This window comes from Haliotis asinina, chromosome 11 (genome assembly GCF_037392515.1).
Source record: "Haliotis asinina isolate JCU_RB_2024 chromosome 11, JCU_Hal_asi_v2, whole genome shotgun sequence".
Classification (NCBI taxonomy): domain Eukaryota; kingdom Metazoa; phylum Mollusca; class Gastropoda; order Lepetellida; family Haliotidae; genus Haliotis; species Haliotis asinina.
In genome coordinates, this window is record NC_090290.1 from 33,197,889 (window position 1) to 33,220,238 (window position 22,350).

Below are 22,350 nucleotides of genomic sequence, written 5' to 3' on the forward strand. Positions count from 1 at the left end.
AAGCCCTTCCCGGGTCTCGAAATTACCTTTCGGGAACTGCGGGGGTTGGACCTGTTGATGCAAACCATTCGTGGCCAGCTCTGGAAAAGCACGGCCAAAATGAGTGAGATAGATGACCACATCGCCTATGAAAAGAAAAAACTCGGTGAAACTGAGGACGAGTCTATGAAAGCCACCATCGAGGAACGAATACGTAATTTGGAAGATGAAAGGCAGACCTGGTTGGAGACAGCGTCCGGCTACAAAGAAAAGCTTAGATCCCAGGTCAGCCGTATACGGGAAACCATCAATCAAGTCCTCCACCGAGACACCACGTTAGCAGACAGGATTCGGATATTGTTCCGGGAGCAAGGGATCACCATCGCCAGCATTCTGACTGCATTGGGTTTCATCATATCAACCCTGGTGGTGTCACTGACAGGGGGTACCCCTGTGGGACCTGCCGGCGGCGGAACCCCAAGTGGCGGTGGGGTTAAGGACTGGATAAAAAAACTCGGGGAAGGCCTAGCTAAACTGGCTGGTAAAGCCGCCGAAGCCCTTCCCGGCATCCTGGGTAGCATCGTCTCGTGGTTGTTGGGCGCTCTGGCTAAAACTGCCACGTGGCTCAGTCAAAACCTGTGGGCAGCCATCGTCGCCGTGGCGGGTCTGGTGTACGTAGCGGCTAAGAAATCTTTAACCAAATAAGTCCCAAAGCTACCCCACCAACCACCAGGGCCGTTTTACTATCGATGTGATTGGAGGCCTGAATATGAGGGTGTGTGGGGGGTATCCCCACATGAACTTTAGACTCCGGGGGTGGCGCCACTATACCCGTTTCACGTGGTGGGATGTGTGGGATATAGGGGGTGTTAATATCGGGGTTGATACCCAACTTTTGATCCGCCGTGGCTATGACTATTTTGTTGTTATAACCCACCACTTTTTTTACTCTCAGTTGCATATCACTCGGAGCCATGTACAGCCCCACGCCGAACACGTAATTGACTTTCGATCTGGCGTATTCTAACACGTTTTGGTAACGGTCGATGGCCCGCGGGAGATCAACTGGAGAATTGATGGCATCCTCAACGTTGGAAACGAACTGTTTCTGAGCGTCGTAAGCAGTTCCCTTACCGAGGATGTTGGAACGCGTCATCGACTGCGCACCCAACAGCGCCCACACGTACGTTCGAATCGAGTCGTTCAAGCGTATTGTACCAGCACGAGTGAATTCTTTCGATGTTTTTGAGATTATTTTAGTCCAGGCTGTGGCTGCATGAGGATTGGTTTGCTTTATACAGCTGACATGGATCTTTTCATTCGTTGTGGGGCCTGTAAATGTATGACGGTTTGGGTTGTATGAACCATCTTTAGAACCGGCCTGATATGTTCCGGACCTGTAGAAGTACACGAGAACTATACCGAGACCATGGTTCACACCAGAAAGGCGAAAGTCTTTATTCGTTGGAATCTCAAACTCCCCACAAACACGTTCATAAGCGCGTTTATCATAGGGGTTATTCGTCATACTCCACGCTTTATCTTGGGGAAGAGGAGCACTTATTTCCTTCAATATTCGTCTCGTTTGATAATAAATATGAAACAAAATAACCGCCTTACTCAGTTCGTCTATACCGTAGTCTGGTGTCACACCCGACCCTGTCGTCGCACACCACACAGCAAAGTTGAGTTGGTTCTGCCAAAACTGCATTGGGTTTTGATTCCAGTTTACCACCGCCTGATCGTTATTAACGGACACGATATAGTTTTCAAAGATATTAATAAAGGTTGTTTTAAACCCCGTACTACCTGCCACCACGATTTTCAAGTGTGCTAAATCCATATTATAATATATAATTTATATATTATAATATGTACATAACACTTCCAGGAATAACGAGCTGTGAGGCCGTTCAGCTGACGCACGCGATCGATAACACGTCAGGTCAACTCGAAGTCGCACTCTGCGATATCACCTACCTACCGCAATGGACTAACATCAACGCCAGCAACAATAAGCTGTTCGTCAGTGGGGCTCGCAGTCAGATAACTGACGGCTACTACAGCGTGTGCTCTCTAAACGACGAGGTCTTCAAACCCCTGGGAGCCGAACTCAAGATGAACGACTCAAACGGCACAGTGGTGTTAATCAACAACGGAAGAACCTCCTTGAGGCTCGGCCGACCATTAGCGAGGATACTCGGTATGTCTCCTGACGAGATAAAACCAACAACAACCGTCACAGGCACGAAGTTACCCGACCTAGTACCGTACCGAGAGCTGTACATTCATCTCGGTCAGGTGAGCACAACGTACAACATTCAAGGAGGTCACCCTTCCACTATTCTGAGAGCAGTGCCGGTGAAAACTGAGAAATACAACGACGGTAGAACCGAGTCGTTTTCACCACGGCAGTATAAGAGATTAACCCAGGGTAACATACCTGAGCTGATAATATCGGTGTTAGATATAAATCATAATCCTGTAAATATAGGATACCTAAGCTTAACGCTTCATGTAAAATGACCAGCGCACAAGGGCCCGGAGTGAAAAAATGCGTCAATATCGGGCTCTCCGACCTCGGAGACACGCGCGGTTTCGACGCTCCCGGAGTAGATGGTAAATCGTATGCCTTGCAACTGAAAAACAACATTTACAAACGCGTTGAAGTCTCCGGTGGAACCCTAAGTGATATAGTAGATACCACAAGAGCAACAGTCAACACTAAGTATGCCCTTGTCAACACCGGTGATAACTGGATAATATACCCATCGTTCGGGGGTAAACTGTTCGACTTAGACGATGTTGAGAGCACTACCGTCGCCTGAAACAAGCCATATATGCTCGTCTTCACCGAAGATGACAAGTGGGTGTTGTTACCCGATAACGACTGGTTTCTCAATATTAGGCTCGGCTCCCCTTACGTGTTCACGGATAACAAAGACAACCACCTAAACAAAGTCGTGAACAATGGAACCCTGCTCGTGGCTTATGTCCCAACTCAGAGACGTAGCGTAGTCGTCAGCCCACTCAACACTATGGCAGCCCACATGCTATCGAGTAAACTGACCATACAAAACGTGACATTGCAGTTGGTGTCTGAATTCGAAGGCGTGGTCAAGATACTAGAGAGTCTACCGGCAAACTCAACACTGATCATCAAAGTCTACCTAGGGGAACCATCGGGGAATGATGTCGAGATCGTGAAGGGGATCAAACTCGGGTGGGTGAAACGACACCAGTATCAAGTTTGCAACGTTTACGTGCGGGTGAATGTCGGCTCCAACACCAGTCTGGAGGGGGTCAACGTGATCGTGGAAAACAAGATATCACTAACCAAGATCTTCCTGCCCGACAACATACACTTCATGGGTATGAAGTTCACCCCTGAATTATTATCAGAAAACCAGTTGGAAATTATATCGTAATAATATAATAATGACCAGTCATCCCAACACTACGCTTAACGACCTAGGAGATACGGAGGGATTCGATCAGCCTGGTGAGGAAGACACCTTATATATCCTGCACTTCAAAGACAACGTGTACATACGGGTGTCGTTATCAGATTTTAAAGAGCCCAAATGGCTGATCAACCTAACACTCACCTCACCTTATATCACATTAAACGAAGTGGGGCGTATCTCTAAGATTAGGAACAACGGTATCTGGGTCGGGGATTTCATTCCGGAGAGGGAATTAATAAGAACTAACAAAAATAGGTTAATGTCTGCATTCGAAAATAAATTAACATTTAGCAGTAATCTTGATAGAATATCCTCCCCTTTCACACTCATCATAGAAGTCTTCTTTGAGTATTCAGACAATGGAAACCCCCCAATAATACACCAAATTTTACCCGGGGTGTCAATACACTGGTATGGCATACACAAAGGCCAATATTGTCGTATTGTTATACAACGGGATACCACGGGTCCTATAAAACGTTTAATAAGCCTCAGTGGGGTTTTTATTACAACAGAAAAGTCTATTAGCCTCTCACCTATTACCCTGAGTGGTAGTCTAGAACTTATAGACTTCAAATTCATTGATAGATTTTTAACTGAAACCCAATTAAAATATCTTTCATAATATATATTATAGGATGGGTCTGTACCCAGTCGTAGAGGAAGTAGCGAAGACGCTTGAAACCGTAGATGGGTTCTGCTTGAGGCAGTTATGTGATGTGAAACGCCAACTAGAACAAGACCGTGACACGCGGAAAGCACTATGTAAGAAGTACAATAGAGCTTTCAATATCGTGGACGGGGCTGACACTACCCTTATGGCAACCAGCATGGGACTAGGGGCGGCAGGTGTTGGGTTGTTGGCTACCATCGTGGCTGCACCTATAGTGCTAGGTATTGAAATAACGGCAGGGGTGGCAGGGTTGGCAGGGTTGGCGCTTAAGTTAGTATCACGCAGACTGCATCGTAAGGCATTGAAACACGACGAGATCAGGGTTCTGGCCGAAGCAAAGCTCAACACAGTGAGTGAGCGTATTTCCACGGCACTCTCTGATAGTAAGATCTCAGAAGAGGAGTTTCGTTCAATCCTCTCTGAACTCACAAAATATAACGGAATGAAACAAGATATTCGGTCCAAGTCTCGTAAGTCTGCTATCAGCGAGGACGAGAAAAAAAAGTACATAGAACAGGGGATACAAAAAGCCCAGCAAGCCTTTATTACGAACACCAAAGTGATCGTAGGCGGTTCACGTTAAACTGTTTCATTGATATAAACATGACATAGGCACAGTGTTACCTCCAACACACGTTAAGTAGTAGGGGTAATAGTAGCAAGAGCTAAGGGCCCAACCAAAGCCTTATTTAGTAAATAAGGCTTTGTAGAGACTTTTCTTGAAAGTGTTTTAAAACCCCCATTGTATATACTACTTCCAATACCTCCGCCAGGAAGAGGAGATAAGCAATTAAGCATGAGTCAGGATAAGTATAAAATATCAATTTTATTCAGAAAATTACATAATCCATCACCAGTTTTATCTTAAATTTCATTTTTGTAAAAAAATGATTTTTTTTTACTCTGAAAATAAATGTTGAGAGAAAACAACTAGCATCTCTTTATCTGCTAGACCTATGATCTAGTGGCCTTCTCCTATCATGTATGTTAAATTTTTTTTATATTTTAAGATTGACATCTGCTGTTGAGAGAGGAGTTCTACAAGAATCATGTGACCAAAATGGGGACAGACACCGGCCCCCTGCCAAAAGGAGTAAACCCAACGCCACCTTGTCTCTTGCTGAGCAACAGAAGCAAGCAGGTGAAACAAACTGTTGATATCATCCTTTTAATTCTGGGCCGAGTCCAAATTTTCAACCCAGGTACCCTACCCGTTGCTACCCTACCCGGATACCTGTTATGTTAATTCCTGACATCAAAATTTGTAAGAAATTGCAATTAATTCTTCTTGTCAGAGGGTAAAATTTCAAATTTTTATCAATATCTTAACTATGTGTTATAGCCAAAACAGGCGACTGCAAATTATGTCTAAGTCTTCAAACACAATACAACATTTCAATCATGAAAGAATAATATATCACATTGTTTAATCCATTAGTGATAAGTCACATGATAGAACGGGTCTGGGTACTGAGACGGGTACTCAGGTCCCACTGGTTACCAATCCCAGCCCTACTGTCTTTGTTGTTGTTCAGTCTGGCTGTAAAACTTGGGTGCACTCATACAGACTGTACCCTTCTGAAATAGGGGATGTCTTGTGACATGTGAGATGCATTGTTGGTGTGAAGAAATGACAATCAAGTTTTCAGTTCTAACTCTTTCATCAATTTGGTGATAGATATGTGCCACCTTCAGTAATCTTGAACAGGTTAGAATTGATCAAATCTTCAGTAACCCATATTTGTCATAAGAACCAACTAATGGGATCAGGGGTCAGCATTGCTTCTTTGCTCATTGGTTAACTTACCTGTAAGTGTGGCATATTTGGATCTAGGAGTATTATCCATAAAGTTTGTCCTTGATCTGCTACTTGTAGTTTCTTTATGCTTGATAAGCTGATAGTGTATACAATACAAGCCACCTGTGGCTTATTATCTCTGCAATGGTTTATTGTTCAATACAACTCCTCATTCTTTTTCTTACATGTGTACATGAAATGAATGTATATGACAATGATCAATGTGTTCTTCCAGATTTGCCATTCAAGACTGACAAGTCAGCTCTCAGAAGCATCTTAACCAATTCTGGAATAGAAAATCGTCCATCTGCGGTCACTCCAAATAAACAGGTACATTGCTTTAATCCTAAAGAACTAAAGATCCAGGTTAGAATCGATCTTCAGTAATTTACGCTTGTCGTATGAGACGACTGACAGGATTGGGTGATCAGGCTCCCAGACTTGGTTGACTTAAGTTGATACTCATGAGTAAGTTGATACTCATGCTGTTGATCATTGGATTGTCTGGTCCAGAGTCGATTATTTACAAACCACTGCCATATAGCTGAAATATTGCTGAGCGTGGCAGTAAACTTAACTCACTAACTCTCTTGTTCTTGTCTTATTATTGGTAGTCATTTCATGTTTTTCACTTTCCAGTGTCAGAGAGTATCAATCTACTATCAGGCTCAGAACAGGGTCTCACTGTTCGATAAATGCATCAAGAAACGTAAGTCAGATACTCTCTTCCCATTCCTGTATTTATGATCAGACTAGCTGACTTGGTTGACACATGTCATCGGTTCCCCATTGCGCAGATCGATGCTCATGTTGTTGATCACTGGATTGTCTGGTCCAGACTCGATTATTTACAGACCGTCGCCATATAGCTGGAATATTGCTAAGTGCGACGTAAAACTAAACTCACTCACTCACTCACTCCTGTATTTATGATGATCAGCTTGCTCTGGCTCACATTCACTTAGGGAGCAGTGGGGTTAAGTGTTTAAAGGGCCAGGTTTGATTCCTCACATATGTACAATGTGTGAAGCCCATTTCTGGTGTCTCAGAACTGTCGTGATCTTGCTGGAATATTGCTAAAAGCAGCGTAAAACCCAAATCTCTCACATTCACTTTTGGAAACAATTTATGGTTATAGAACTCTCAAGTTGGTGAACCCTTTCATTCACATTCTCAGTGACCAGTTGATCATCAGTGCGTATCAAAATGTTACTGTGCAGGGATGAGAAAGTCCCTTGTTTGAGTGTTAATGATGCTAATGGCATTACTGATTTATGTTCCAGGGCCCAAAGCTCTCAAAGGGTTATAACTGTTGTAAGGCAGTGTATAGGAAGTACAAATGCTATGAGAATTATCATAAGATCTTAGGCTTATGAGAGTTTTGTGAAATGGGTCCTGGGTACTGGGTCTAGGGTCCCTGAATGACACACTTAGAATTGATAGTTTTATGAATGCACCCACGAACAAGTTGTCAGTCGGTAGAGTAATATTCAGTTGCTCATGGAAAGCATCTATTTACAACACACCTTTGTTTTTATGCGTACAAAATAGCATCACACTCAGCTGAAAAACAGAAAACATCTGTATGAAACTAATCAGTAATTTAGAAACATCAGGCAGTTCAGTTCAATCTTTAAATGTTTCAGGACTAATGGCTGTTCCCAGTACTGTTGAGAAGGTGACTGAGGCCGACAGAATCTGTATAACAGAATCCCCCTTTGTGAAGGGAGCTCGAGTTAAGCCTGTACGAAACTCGGTATACCCTGAGTACATGCGGAGAACCTTCCTCACTCCCTCCACCCCCAAGGGAGACATTGACAGTCCCATCTCAGCAGTCTCAGCCAGCACGGTCAGTAGACAGGTGCCCCTAGGAAACCTTTGACCACAATGTCATAACTGCAGTTTTGTTTCAGTGGCATACAAATAAACTTTTTATGGTGAAATGATGGTGACTACAGTCCAATAACTTCATCCATTCCCTTGATTTTAACAGTTCTTACATTATGATTGTTTCATGTGTTAGTGTTATAAATTGATGTTTTGAAGGACTTTGTGAGTTTTAGACCAGCAAAATATAATGCAGATGAGACTATTATATTCAATAGTACACTGAATAAACAAGGTTACAATGAATGACAGTTCAGATTTCTAATACAATCCAGCTGATTCACAAATCTAAAATACTGGGTCACAAATGTAAAATATTAATACACCAAAGTATTTCTGTTCCCAGAAAAAAACAGCGGTGAGCTATATATTTAGGAACAAATCCCCAATAGTGACAATCTGAAAATTTTAGTATTCATGTGAAATCCAGATTCTGTAAGTCATAGGTAATGTACAGTTGTGAAATTTAACCTGACGCTAAACTAAAACCTTCTCTTTGAGCGTGTGACAGTCATATGATGTACTCTGTCGTCTGCTTGTTTACTGACGATTTCTGGTAGCATGGGGAAGAAAAGTGAATTGTCACAGTTCATCAAAGATTTAATCGTAGGGCCGTTCCAACAGTGCAAAAAATACTGTGAAATATCCAGTGATCTTGGTCTACGTAGGAATACAGATTACAATGTTACATGTGTGGAGAAGCCCAGGAGAAGAGTACACCCCTCAGTATTTCAGCCCCGAGTGTCATGCACGTCTTTTCTTTGATGGTCTGGGCCTATGTTACTTGGCATGGCTTTGGGACACTAACTGTTGTGGAAGGTAAGGTAATATTCTTGACTCACAGTTATGACCGTTATTGTCCGCCATTTCCCGAATGAAAATTATATATTTCAAGATGACACTGCTTCTGTATCGTAGCAGAATATAAACAAAGAAATGACGTCAATGGCATGTTGTGGCTAGCACAGTCTCCAGATGCCAATACCATAGAAAATTGTTGGCTACTACTGAAAAATCGATTGCGACAATGTATTGTTTACATCAATACCCATGAGGACTTGGAGCAAGAAATCCAGCATGTGTTGGAAAATATGTCTGTGAACTACAGTAAAGTTCACTTATAACGTACATGCTTACAACGAATTGCCGGTTACAACAAACAAATTCAGAAGTCCCGACTGGTTTCCTATATATTGTTATGGATTACCTACCATATACTCCGAACACTGATAGTACGAATTATCTGTTACAACAAACAAATTGACAGGTCCCTCTGTGCTATTTCATGCATGGATTGACGTGTTTACAACGAACAGCTGATCCGAATCCACTCGCGTGTCATCTCACGTGTCACCAATTAGCTTGTGAAAACAAACAGGCTTCCTCACATGGGATCAAGGGGATGATGACAGATCTGATTAGTGCCTACGACAAGAAGGAGAAATATGAAGTGACAATGCATATTAATGATTGTATGCAAGCTCTGGAATCTATTCAAATGTCTGCTTGTGTTCAAACTAAAATTACCGATTTTGTTAAAGATGCATGATAAAATACATGATCAATGATGAAATGAATGATCCATGACAATTATATGTTGGTTGGTTTTGTCTTATTTTATTTTCTGTGTGAACATGATCTTGTCTGAAACCAGTGATGTGGTGACAATTCTTGGTAGTTTCCGAATATTCACGAACATTCCCGAATCGCTTAGAACGAACTTTGCTTACAACGAACTGAAAACAACAGTCCCTTTGAGTTCGCTATAAACGAATATTACTGTATATCAGAAACCAATTTTTGTCTATTCTGAGGCGTCTGAGGAAAATGAGTGCTGCAAAGGGATACATTACTAAGCATTGAGGTCAGTACTTCAGTAACTTACTTTTTATGCAAGTTTGAATTTGATGTTACTTGCCAGTGACGTCAGCCATGTTTGTTCCTAAATATATGGCACACCACTGTAGATGCACTGATTAAAGATTGCTGAGAGCTACTGAAGATTAAATGTAGGTCAGTGTGGATATGGTCAGCAGACAGATGAACACACATCCAAAGTAGTCCCTCCATACACCCCTGCAAAAATCCCTTATATACCTATTATGCAGTTCAAAAGAATTCTAGCAAGAGCCATGCCAAACCATTAGCATGGTACTGGAAACCCACCAAAAACTAAACAAAGGGAGATAACTCTAACTCATGCTTAACAGGTGATATTACATATATGAAACACCCTCAATTGTTCATACTGACCCCGATGGAAATCTTGCAAGCCAAAATGTACTTGCCCACAAATAATGTCTAAATTTTAATTTTAACCCGACAATTGTGAATTTTGAGAATCTGGCAGGCAGGCAGGCAGGTATTTCAAAAGCTCACCTTAGTTCATGGTGTGAGTACAAATCCACACTCAGCTCTTTAAAATTTTGTGACCCATAATAACCAAAGTTGATCAATGTTGCATTGCAATTAACAAAGACACAACCTCATGAGCATGGCCATTTGTAGATATCAGGTAGGACTGGACCAGATTGTGACATGCTGTGCCATTGGAGTCCAGTCAGTTGAGTGGTTTGAAGATTAGTCACATCAACAATAGACACTGCTCACCTTGTGCCCTGTTCAAGTGATTTCATCTGGTCAATCTATATATAGGTTATCTCTGGAGATGTTGGGTCTGGGTAGTAGTAAAAGCATTTGCTTGTCACACACAAAACCTAGGTTCAGTTGCCAATATAGGTATGATATACAAACACGTTGTTGGTGTACCTTGTCATGAAGTGACTGAAATACAACTGGAAGCTCTGCTCACCCACTGGAGTTTATAATTCACATTTGAAATTATGAAGACTATTGTGCTACAATTTCATATTTGCAGGCTCAACGAGTGCCCAATCCTAATTATAAAAGACTAGGAGGGTCTGTTAATGTAAGTATTGTAGACTTTCTATTAAACTTTTGTTATTTGTAAATGTATTCTCATGCAATTGTTTTCAAGTTTGCTACTGTTACGTTTATTTATTGTGACAAGGGCAAAAAAGTGTCATGAATTTTGAATTCATGTTTATGTTCTTTATTACCAGTAGTGTATCTATTGTGTTCCAGAAAATCAGAAAAACCCTCAAATGGGGGGACATACTGGCAAGTCCACACTGCACCCTCAAACCAGATAATCAGAAGGTAGGTGTCCTGAGCTGAAAGTATTAGCTGATACTGATTGGGTCGTGGTGTGTCATTGTCAAACATCAAACCATGAGGTGTAACTGTGAAGTGCATCTGTACATCTGTCATCTATGCAGCCTCTATATCGCCACTACTGGCATTTTGTAAACCTAAACTAACCCCTTGAAACAATCCTGTGTTTCTTGAATGTCAAATTACCTGCCCTTGATTTCCATCTTCACATCCTTTCGGACTGGCAGTGATTTGGGTTTTTCTATGTACTGCAAGTTACCTCCATCACCATCTTACTCATTTGTTGATATGAAATTTTCCTGTCTATAATTTTAAAGTCCATGATTTCTTCATGGTTGAAAATGACATGGGCATACAGCACACTGCCTGTGCAATTGGGATGTTATCTTGCCAGCTCAAAACAATTGTTGAGAACCTGTAAGTGCATGTTCATTTCACTTTTTATGCTGTTCCTTTAGTTGCTGCTGTGCCCTTGTAACAAATTGGGAAAACACACAAATAAACGATGACAGTCCATGTTAGTTTGATTCTTTCATGTCTATTTGTTTTTGTCTTAGACTGCAATTCATCGGTATCATTTTATGTCAAGGAGACTGCTAGTGTAGGTTTACTAAAATGAAGTGTGGAGGAAGTGAATTGACTCCCAATACAGCTATTAGTATTTTGATTATTTCATGAGAGTCTAGAAGGTTAGAGCATTCACTGGTTATGCCAAAGACCAAAATCTGTTCCCCCTAATGAGTACAGTGTGGGAGTGTATCTTACGGTCCAGACTGGAACTTAAGTTCACCCAGAGTCTCTGCAGAGTCAATGCTATACTGCTGTACATACTGCTGTATTGGAGAGTGCTGTGATGATGCATCAAACTAACAATGGATTGAAGTTGTTGAGTTTCCGATAGCAATTAATGGCAGCAACGAAAACTATCGATTCATTGATAATATGTGTAACTATTGATAGTTGATAGTAATTGATCATTGAGAAATGCACAATGCAAAATACAGCAAGTACCAGATTCTTTCACTTCGATTTAGAGTTATCCGCCCTGGTTACCTCTTAAACATACATGGCGGTAAAAAGGACATGTGACTCGCATTTTGAAATTGTGAATAACAATGCGTTTCTGTTTTAACTGTTTACTTAATATCTGGGTTTCAAGTATCTTGCCAATTCTTAATAAAGACTTGTTTTTATTTCTTACAAACAATACATTCCATTGGGAAATGACTTCAAATGAGACAATTCAAGGGGAAAAAGACTGCTGCAATGGTTAGTGGCCACAGACTATCACAATCGCAATAGCTGTCTCCAATCAATTGTCACCCCAAAATTAGAGCTCAGTATGTGTGGATTATGAGTGAGGTGTGAGGTGAGCAACAAACATTAAATGAATTGAAAGAAACCACAAATAGAGTGTTTGGCAGAAGTGTAAATCTGCATTTGACCGATGTCTGATAACAGCTGTCGGTTTCCTGAATACTGTAATGAAAACCTTCACAACAAAGGAACATAACTCCTCATGACTTAACTGTTTATAGAAGGATTTTATGGTGTGTCTTGGAGACTCTAACAATAGTTTCAGTTGACTTCACAGTCAGCTTAACAATCGCCATATGTTTTCCACTAGCACCACCAATTCTTTGTTCAGTTGTAAGTCTGCTGGGATCTAAGATCATGATCTCAGTTAAGATATTGTTAAAATATTGGGAATTACTAATAGTTTATGCCCATGTCCTGCCTACAGGTGCCTGCAAATGTACACAGGTTGCCTAGAATGGAACTGGTGATGATGTCCTACATTTACCTAACTATAGATGGAATATTGTAAAACAGGGACTCATTTCACAAAGCTCTTGTAACTTTTCTTGTAGCATTCCTACTTCCTGTCTTATAGTATAGTGGGTACGGTTGCTACAAGAAAGGTTACGAGATCTTAGGCTTATGAGAGCTTTGTGAAACAGGACCAAGGCATAAACCCAACAGATGCACGCATGCACGCACGCATGCATGCACACTGCATAGTTTTAAAACAGATGTCAATTAACTGAAGCAGACAGGATGATGTCACATATGTATTCCTGCAATGATGTGATGAGGGGATTGGGATTGTTTTGTTGAAACAAGAGAAAAACTTTCCAATGTTCTTCGGAGATACTGAAACATGAATGAACAGATGCATGCACTTGAATTATAGACTTAGTACCATAGTAATTAGAAAAATTAGAATGAACAAAAATAACAATATCTTCTTGCACCATAAAAATGTGTGATAGGCTGTAAGTTTTCAAAAAACATTACTTAAGATATCATCCTCAAGGGGACTAACTTCTAAATTCCTGAATGTGACTTACCCTACCTATGGACATTTTCTGTTTGATAAGTAGCTGTGTTATAATGCATAGAAGACGAATATTGAATATCTTGGGATCTTGAACCTGTCTGACAGAGAAATATATTTCAGAGCAGGAGAATGATTTTCCCTTGTTCTGCAAACAGAAAAGACTGCACCTGGGTTTCTGAGCAGAGGATTAATCCTCTTGCACAGTGTTACAAGCTGCAAGTCATCAAAAGTAACATGACAACGGTTTACCTCAGCTCAGTCCCAAAATATTTTCTATTAGTTTGTTTCTTTTAAGTTTGTTATATGCTTTATTGTGGCAGATTGAAACAGATCATGATATATACCAGTACTTAAAATAATTCCATGAAGATGGTTTTTCAGTCAACAATATTAGATTTGATAATTCAGTTTTAAGAATATGTAAGTTACTTCAGCTATTCATGATCAAATTTTACTTCATGTCATATATCATCTGCTTTTTTTTTTTTAAAGGGTCCTAGATATTTATTGTATTTAGTTAAAGATCCTAAGTACAATCATTCATCTAGTTGATTTTAGATTAAATGATTTGTATTTGTTTTTGGATTAGTTCAGTGATGATAAACGACAAAATCTTTGAATGGGCCCCAAAATAGAGATGGGGGATGCTCAGTACTTTTACATGGCAAATACTCTGGACAAGGTACAGATATATTTAAACCTCGCCTTCCAGTCAGTCTTCATAAAAGATAACAATATCTTATGCAATAAAAGTGACTGTGTATAACAGAAATGAGGTTTCCATTTCCAGACGGTAACTTTTACAGATCAATCGGCTAAATCAACACAAAATGGACACACTTATTCACACAAAGTTTTTATCTTCTGCTGACCATGTGAAGTCTTGACATGAGATAAGATCTGCTAATCTGGATTAAAAACCAACAGTGACGTCACTCTATTGTTTGCAGGGGACACTTTTTTTTCATAATATCCCTCATCTCTGATACAATCTCACTCCTTGGGCAATTATGTAAATAATTTACCATTATCTTAATAATGTCCCTTTGCTCTGGAACTTTGAATTATTACTTGTTCTGAAGATTGATATGACTTTGTCTTGCCATCACTGAATATGATCGTAAAATATGACATGGACAATTTCCAGCATGTGGTGCCGACACCTGGTTTTGAACCTGTAACCCTTCACTTGCTGGCTTGGTGGTTTTATCCACTAGGCTTCGAAGGATCACTATGAGGAATGAGGTTGTTTCTCGGTTTGAACTGTGTGTTTCTCGCAAAACAGATAGTGCACGTGCAGGACACAGCGTGTGTGAAGCACATGCATTGTGTGTGCAAGGCGAGGCATCGGCTGCCAGTCTCATCCCAGTTGATTTCATCAGTGAATACCAAATATTGAAATTATATCTAAAGTATATCTTCAGTCAGTTAATAAGTTGGATGTAAAATGATCCATGGGCATTATTGATAAGTAAAAATATACAGATATTCAGCTATCCTTACAATTCACACAAAGACAAATTTGTCAGGGTTTCCATGGTTTCACTGTACATATGACTACAAAGGGACACTGCATGATTTTATCTTGTCTCAGTTTATTGGAAATGTTTTTTCATGCATCTCATGGAACTTTGACTGGGTCACATTTGTCATCAACTATATACAGTACCTGAAATATTTGATGGTTCATTTTGTTGTTGACGTGATGATTCAAATCACAGTAATAAAACAAAATAAAATGAAAATGTTCAAAATTAAAGTTGATGATGTCAATGTAGTTTGATTCTGCAACAATCTTGACACTAAACATACATGCATGATGACTGGAGCATGATCTGAAACATTTGCAGTTATTGTTGCAATACTAATTATCAGATGCGATGGGGCAATAATATATTGATTTGGATAGGATTTCTCTTGGTCAAAGACCCAACAACTACACAATAAGATAACTATCTTGCCAAGATTTTTATTATGACAATGTTTTGACATTATATAAGATAAATATTACCAATAACCATGCCGCAGTGACTTCCTTGTCAGTTCCAAAGAATGATAAGTGTTTATGACTGTCCTCTGTCTTGGTTGACTTATATGGTTGCTTGGAGTGCAATGGAATACTGCGGTATTAGTAGAACCGTGGCATTTGGCCATCGGTTTGTTCTACTGTAATGGAATAAAAAAATTTGGTATTTTCAGTTTTCATACCATCATTTTAAAAATCTTTTTATACCTATTCTAAAGTGTCTAGAAATCGAATCATGTTGTCCAAAATCATGCATGCATTCTTAGACAGTTGCCTAAGTTCAGAGTTGCCTTGTATATCGCCTACTTAGATCCAGAAGTCAATAAGACATCAGTACCAGTGGGTTCCTTTTTTAGTTCTTTCAAATAAAAATATTTGTCCATTTGTGTTATACCTTTTGTAACTGCATACATTTTGTAAGCATATCATTTGCATTATAGATGAATTGTTACATATCATAGTTATAAAATTCCCACTGGGTTTATCCAAATATGACTGGTAGAATACGTTAGACTGCAAAACAAAATGATCTGATACATAAAACAACCTAATTTCCTAATGTTCTTACAGCCACAGTGTTTTATGAATAAGTTTCAAGTAGGATAACATATTATAACAAGATGTAAATTTTGTCATGACATGGCAAAACTTACCTCTCATATGTTCTCAGTAAATCTATCTTAGAATTTCAAAATTAGTATTGCAACTTTCCCAAATTTATATATGTCTGAGATTTCATACTTTTTTTTTTTTGAAGTAATGTTCAAAAGATAAGCTCTCTGGAATTAAGACTGAATGATTTCTAAGTTTTATGCCAATGTGATTACAGTTTGTTATACTGAATAATCATTGTTTAATTCTGCAGCTCGTATCAGTGTCATTTTTTAATCCATTCAGTTAAAGAAACATTATCAGCGGCAACAATTCATTCAGTAAGAAAACAATCTACTTGATACACATCATATTACACCTCGATATGTTTCAACAACTGGTCAGCTGTGAATGTAACAACTTGACCTGAAATCAGGTGTTATTTATAGACATGTGATCATTCAGCAAGACTGTCATCAATGCATGATGAGTGACCTTGTGTGAGATTGGAATGCAGGCTATTACGAACAATACTGATGACTGAATCACTTGCCATCACAAAGAATCACTTGCCATTTACTATCCAGTTCATATGTGTTGTGTTAATTTTTACAATATATTTAATATAATTTATATAATTATTTCATTCAAAATAACAGTTATGGTTATGGTTTTCCGTGTTATTAAACAATGTAAGGTTTAGTTTGGATCTGTCAATTATGAAGACCTTGTACCACAATATGCACCATACCGTGGTGAGAGTGTACCGTTTCACCCTTAGTGGTTGTGGCACAATAGTGTTCAGATGAGTTCCAAATACTCCAACACTACTTCATTCAATAAGGAAGATCACATTTATTGTTACTTTTTAGTGAGATGTGTTATGTTTGTATAATTTTGCTAGTAACATATTCAAGTCCACCTAAGACCTCCGATAACTCTGTATGTCAACATAGTTTGTATCATGTTGACTGAAATAATATGAAGTGTGTTTGTGATGTCTTGCTTACATAGCATCCAGCAGAGGGGTAAAATGCCTCTGTGCAGACTCATTGGAAAGTGTATCTTTAAAAATACCTGGCATAGTTCAGTCTGTGTGTCAACCAGTTTACTTTTTGCCCTCCCTTACTGTAGGAGGTTGGTAAAAACATTTTTGTGTAATCATCACCCACTTTCTGCATTTTTTCCTCGTTTTTCTTTCTAGAAAGTGATTTTTGCTGTTTACAATAAGAGTTTCTGTGGTAATGTGAAACAGATGCCAGTTTATGTTCCTTGTTTTTCTTTAACCACTCTTTTTATAGACCTTTTTTATCACCCTGTATGAGAACTTGCATCTCTAAGGTGAGACGGGGGACCTACGTATCTGAACCCCATGTGAACTGATGGCTCTGAACAATTTTTCTTTGATTCATCTGCACAATGACGGAACATAATGTTCATGCCTTTTGTATGTTCAAGTTCCTACACCACATTATCATGATGTTGAAGAGATGTGAGGGCTATTTGATCTTCATGGAGATTTTAAGACCCAACAAGTACTCAGTATTTTCATGTCATACAAAATCCTTCATGTACACATTTTAAGGCTTGGCCCTAGAAACCTGATATACCATTATTGCCCATTGTAACATGGAATTCACTGGACTTTGGCCCAAGGAAGTCAAAGTACTTGAGTTAAAGGTATGTATCAGTCTCACCAAAGTTTGCTATGATGAGATGTTTTGACTCAGAGATAGACCCAACGCAGTTTCATGTCCTTAGTTCTAGTGGCTGTAAATTCTACTTTGGATTAAGTTAAAATATTCTCCCTGTGTCATGAGGGTAAAAGGCATTTCAAATTCATGCAAACTGTTAGTGGGTATGTTTTCATTTAACTGATCTTGCAAGGACAAGTTTGTAGGGGTAACCCAGGTGGCCATGTGGTACATAGTCACATATCTTAAAGCATTGGGAAGCAAAGTGAATGAGTCCTTGTCATAATCATAGTTCCCTAAGTTCAAGATTATGGGAGTCTTCAAAATTCACATACCATAGAAGACCTTAAGGACCTAGAATTCCTAATACAGACTGTTGCCATATAGCTGGAATATTGCTGAGTGCGGTATAAAACAACAAACCAACCAACTCACTCAGTTACACTCTTTCCTCACTCACACACTTTTTCTTACCTACTCATTTACCAGCTGTTGCCTCAATGCTGAAGAAAGATTCTGGTAGAGGATGTACAGGGAGAATGACTACATGCTTAGATGATGATTCATTGAAGAAAATTCTGTCATTTTGTTCAAATGAATTTCGAAGTGAGGATGTGTAGTTTGGTGTTCAGAGCACTTTGGGGGTGTTTTTGCCAGGAACATGTGGCTCATTCTTTTACATTGAGATAATAGAGCAAATCCATCTTCTTAGGCATGGTTATTAGTTAGTGTATTGTGAATGTTAGCACTGCAGACTTACAAACTGTCTCCACATCTTCAACATGTTAAAAGCTATGCTTCAAAATAAGTACATCTGCAGAGCATGCAGAAACACCTATTCTTTATGAATAGTTATAATGGTTCTGTCTGTACCAGCTTTTAAATGTCTTGTCAAGCAACCAGCACTGAATATGAGCCTTCAAAGTCATTTCCCTTTCCTGTCACATATTTGTTTAGCTTAGTTTACCTACTTTGTTTAAGTGTCTGTGATGTGCAGCTTCAAAATTAAGGATGAAAGCAAGTTTGTTACTGACATTGTAATGTACAATAGATCTTCAGTACCAGTCCTTATGCCTCTGGAGTGATTATGAGAGAGAGAGGGAGAGAGTGATTTATTTGCCTATAAGGCCATTTGACCTAGAGTACAAAATAGTACATACTATAGTTGCATTACTTGATGTGTATATAGTATGAGACAAAGAAACAAATTTAGCTAACAGTGTTTCACAGAAAAAAAAAATTTATACACAACACAAGGTTGTTAATTATGTTACGTATCTGAGGATGTACCGAGGCTTTGGATGGAGATATAGTTTCCAGTTGTATGTGACATGAACATCACTTTTTGACATGTTTACAGAACTTACATACTGGAACTTTAACAGATATGTTTCTGATCAACTGAATATTGAGTATAATTACATCCTGATCTGAACAATGTAAACATAGATTTATATAAGATGGTACATAGTATGATTGAGTTATCAGATGTGTACATAGCATACATCTAGGAGACCATTCTGTTAACAGAATCAACATATTTCAAATTTTTCACATAGGTGTTAATTGTATTAAATATCCAAGGATGCACAAGGACTTCAAGTGAAGATTATAGGGCAAGTTGTATTTGAGTGCCCTACTTGTGCCAATGTTTAGGTTTTAGTGCAAGATAGGTTATTCTGCTTGTATCCTTGTGAGGATTTGGGGCGCTGTATGGGTCCCCTGTACCCAGGTTGTGGCTCGTGCAATGCTTGTGCCCATTTATAGGCATGGTACAGGATGAGTCCTAATTTTTTGTTTGTTGCATGGTACTGTCTTGGCCAAAATTGGCACAAGTGCTGTGGTTGTCACCCTGAAGATATTCAGGTGCAGAAAGTACAATGTCTGTCCCATGTTGAGGTTTTGAGGACAATGCCATATCTCTGCTCATTTAGAGATTTAGGGGTAGGATGGGTCCCAGTAACCATGTTTGTGCCCATTTAAAGAGTTAGGGTCAAGATAGGTCCATGAATACCCTGTTTGTGCTCATGTAGAGATTTGGGTGCAGGATGGATTCCAGTTCCCTGTTTGTGCCTGTATAGAGATTTAGGAACACGATACATCAATCTACCCAGTTTGTACCCATGTAGAGGAATTAGTCCTGGTTTGGTGGTCGTGGCATGGATGTGCCCCTCGTGGAGATTCAGGTTTCATGATATGGCCAAGTACCTTGTATGCACCGTTGTAGAGATTCAAGGGCAGGATCTCGGTACCTTGTATGCATCCACATAGCGTTTGGGTGCCAGTTACGTGCTTGTGACCATGTGGCCCCAGTAACCTGCTTGTCCAAATTTAGAGATGATGGGACATTATTGGTTTCCAGTACCCTGATAGACTGCAGTTACTGTGGAGATTGTATGGTGGAAAGGGTACTCAGTCCACTGTAAACCTGCATTTTTTTCTTGGGGATGGGGGGTTGGGTGGGGAGGGATCTAAGCTTTCTTGAGGTTTGTTTAAATGGCATGTTAAATATCGGTAAAAGTATGAATATCCAGATGCGTTTCCATGTGACTGATGGCATGATCACACACCAGTCAAGCTGCTTGCTTCATCTTATTTCAGTGAGTTGAATGTTGAATGTGAAGAAATGAAATTTCCTATTCAAAGCTCATTGATAATAACACACACAAAAAACATGGTAACACCTGGAAATTTGACAGTTTTATGTAAACTTAAACGTGGTGAGGTCATTTATTCTCTAAGCTAAGTGCAGCTTAAATGTGCTTAAAGGGCACTTTGAAAATGACATGTTAGAACATGCAATGATGGAACTGATTCAGTAATCGTTGAGTTTCAGTAAAATGGAAAAAATGTCAAAAACAGTGAAAAACTAGGGTGCTGAAACACACCAGCACTGGGCTGGATTCAAACACTCAAGCACAATAGCCTAATGGATGTCCAAACCTTGTGTGTAGTATTTCCTATTTTTACATTGCTTCTCATACATTTTCTTATGTTTCTTTTGATTCAGTGTGTAGAGTATACAGTACAGAATATGCCAAATTGTACAAACAGTTTGACACAAAGCTGTGTAAGTTGGTTTTATCAAGTCCCCTAGCTTGGTCATAACATGACCATTCAGCTGCATCATATTTTCTCAAATTTCTTTCAGGGCTCAACATTGTCTTTTCATTTTTAACACATCTTGATCAAGTAACAGATTTTTGAGAAATGGTGCTATGGTATGGAAGTTCCTTTATGCTGAGAACACAGTAGTGAATGTCTCCTGGTGCCCCACTGACTGAACAAGCCTGAATCCCCCTTCTGCAGACCTGCACTCTGTGAACCAGGAAGAAGGAAGGAGGTGAGCAAGGGGGATCACATTACACATGAGGGCTTCCACTGATAACATCTACAGTCAGGCTCTCCTCCTTTCTCCTCCTAGGCCTTGTGCTGACTTCAGGCTCCAGGCAATACACTATCATATGTCCATATGTTATCGAATATCAGTCAAATGTAAACCACAGGGTGATAAATCATCCACATTTTTTGTTTCTTTCCACTTTTAAAAGGTGATGTTTATTGTATTTAGATTGGAAGGGGTTTTTACATGATTTGTTATAGCTAACCTTGCCAAGCTTTGTACCTTTTGCTAGATTATCATAATTCTACTGTTGCATGTATCATGGGCATCAATGATCCAGCATAGTGTGACATCTGGTGATGACATTCTTGAAATTAACACTAACAGTATGTAAACTATTTTTTGTTATTGTGGTTGTTCATTTTGTATATGTTTGACATATTTCAGCCAGGCAGGTTTTTTTTGTTTGTATCTGCAAAACTATGTGACGACCCTGTGCCCTGGTAACACACAAATCTCTGTCAAGCAGTCACAACAGTACCCTATGCAACACTGTGTGCAGACCATGACCCTGTACTCTGGTAGAAGCCACAACGCTGTACCAAGTGCAACACTGTGTCGTGCCCCTGTGCTCTGGTAGTAGCCACAACACAATACCATAAGCAACACTGTGATGACCCTGTGCCCTGGTAATAGCCACAACACAGCACCATAAGCAACACTGTGTAATGCCCTTGTGTCCTGGTAACAACCACAACACAGTACCATAATCAACACTGTGTTGATCCTGTGCCCTCACCAGGTAACAACCGCAACACAGTACCATAATCAACACTGTGTTGATCCTGTGCCCTCACCAGGTAACAACCACAACACAGTACCATAATCAACACTGTGATTACCCTGTGCCCTGATAGCAGCCACAACACAGTACTATAAGCAACACTGTGATGACCCTGTGCCCTCTTAGCAGCCACAACGCCAGTACCATATGCAACACTGTGTAGTGCCCTTGTGCCCTGGTAACACACAAAGCTCCATCATGCTGCTACAATGCAGTACCATGTACAGCACTGTGTGATGACCCTGTCCCATGGTAACACACAAATCTCTGTCATGCAGCCACAATACAGTACCATGTGCATCAATATGCTGACCATGACCTTCTGCCCTGGTAACACACAAAGCTCCACCTGTGGAGGAGATCCTTGTGGCTGACAGGTCAGGAGGCAGCAAACAGCAAGATCAGATGGAAGTATTTTCTGTTAGTAGTTAGAAATTGGATCCATCCTATGTCAACAGATGGCATCATGAGATACAGCTTGTCAAGTCTCCGACTTCCTCAAATATTTTAAA

At 39.7% G+C, this 22,350-nt stretch overlaps 1 protein-coding gene across 1 annotated transcript in view; it reads left to right on the forward strand.

Annotated features, from left to right (window-relative positions):
• LOC137256598 (uncharacterized) overlaps positions 1-22,350 on the forward strand; it is an 89,441-nt gene that overhangs the window by 16,724 nt on the left and 50,367 nt on the right. The window contains exons 5-10 of the mRNA XM_067794473.1: positions 5,130-5,260; positions 6,153-6,247; positions 6,557-6,626; positions 7,564-7,766; positions 10,683-10,733; positions 10,910-10,984. Coding sequence (XP_067650574.1) covers positions 5,130-5,260; positions 6,153-6,247; positions 6,557-6,626; positions 7,564-7,766; positions 10,683-10,733; positions 10,910-10,984 — 625 coding nt within the window. The remainder of the gene's footprint in view (positions 1-5,129; positions 5,261-6,152; positions 6,248-6,556; positions 6,627-7,563; positions 7,767-10,682; positions 10,734-10,909; positions 10,985-22,350) is intronic.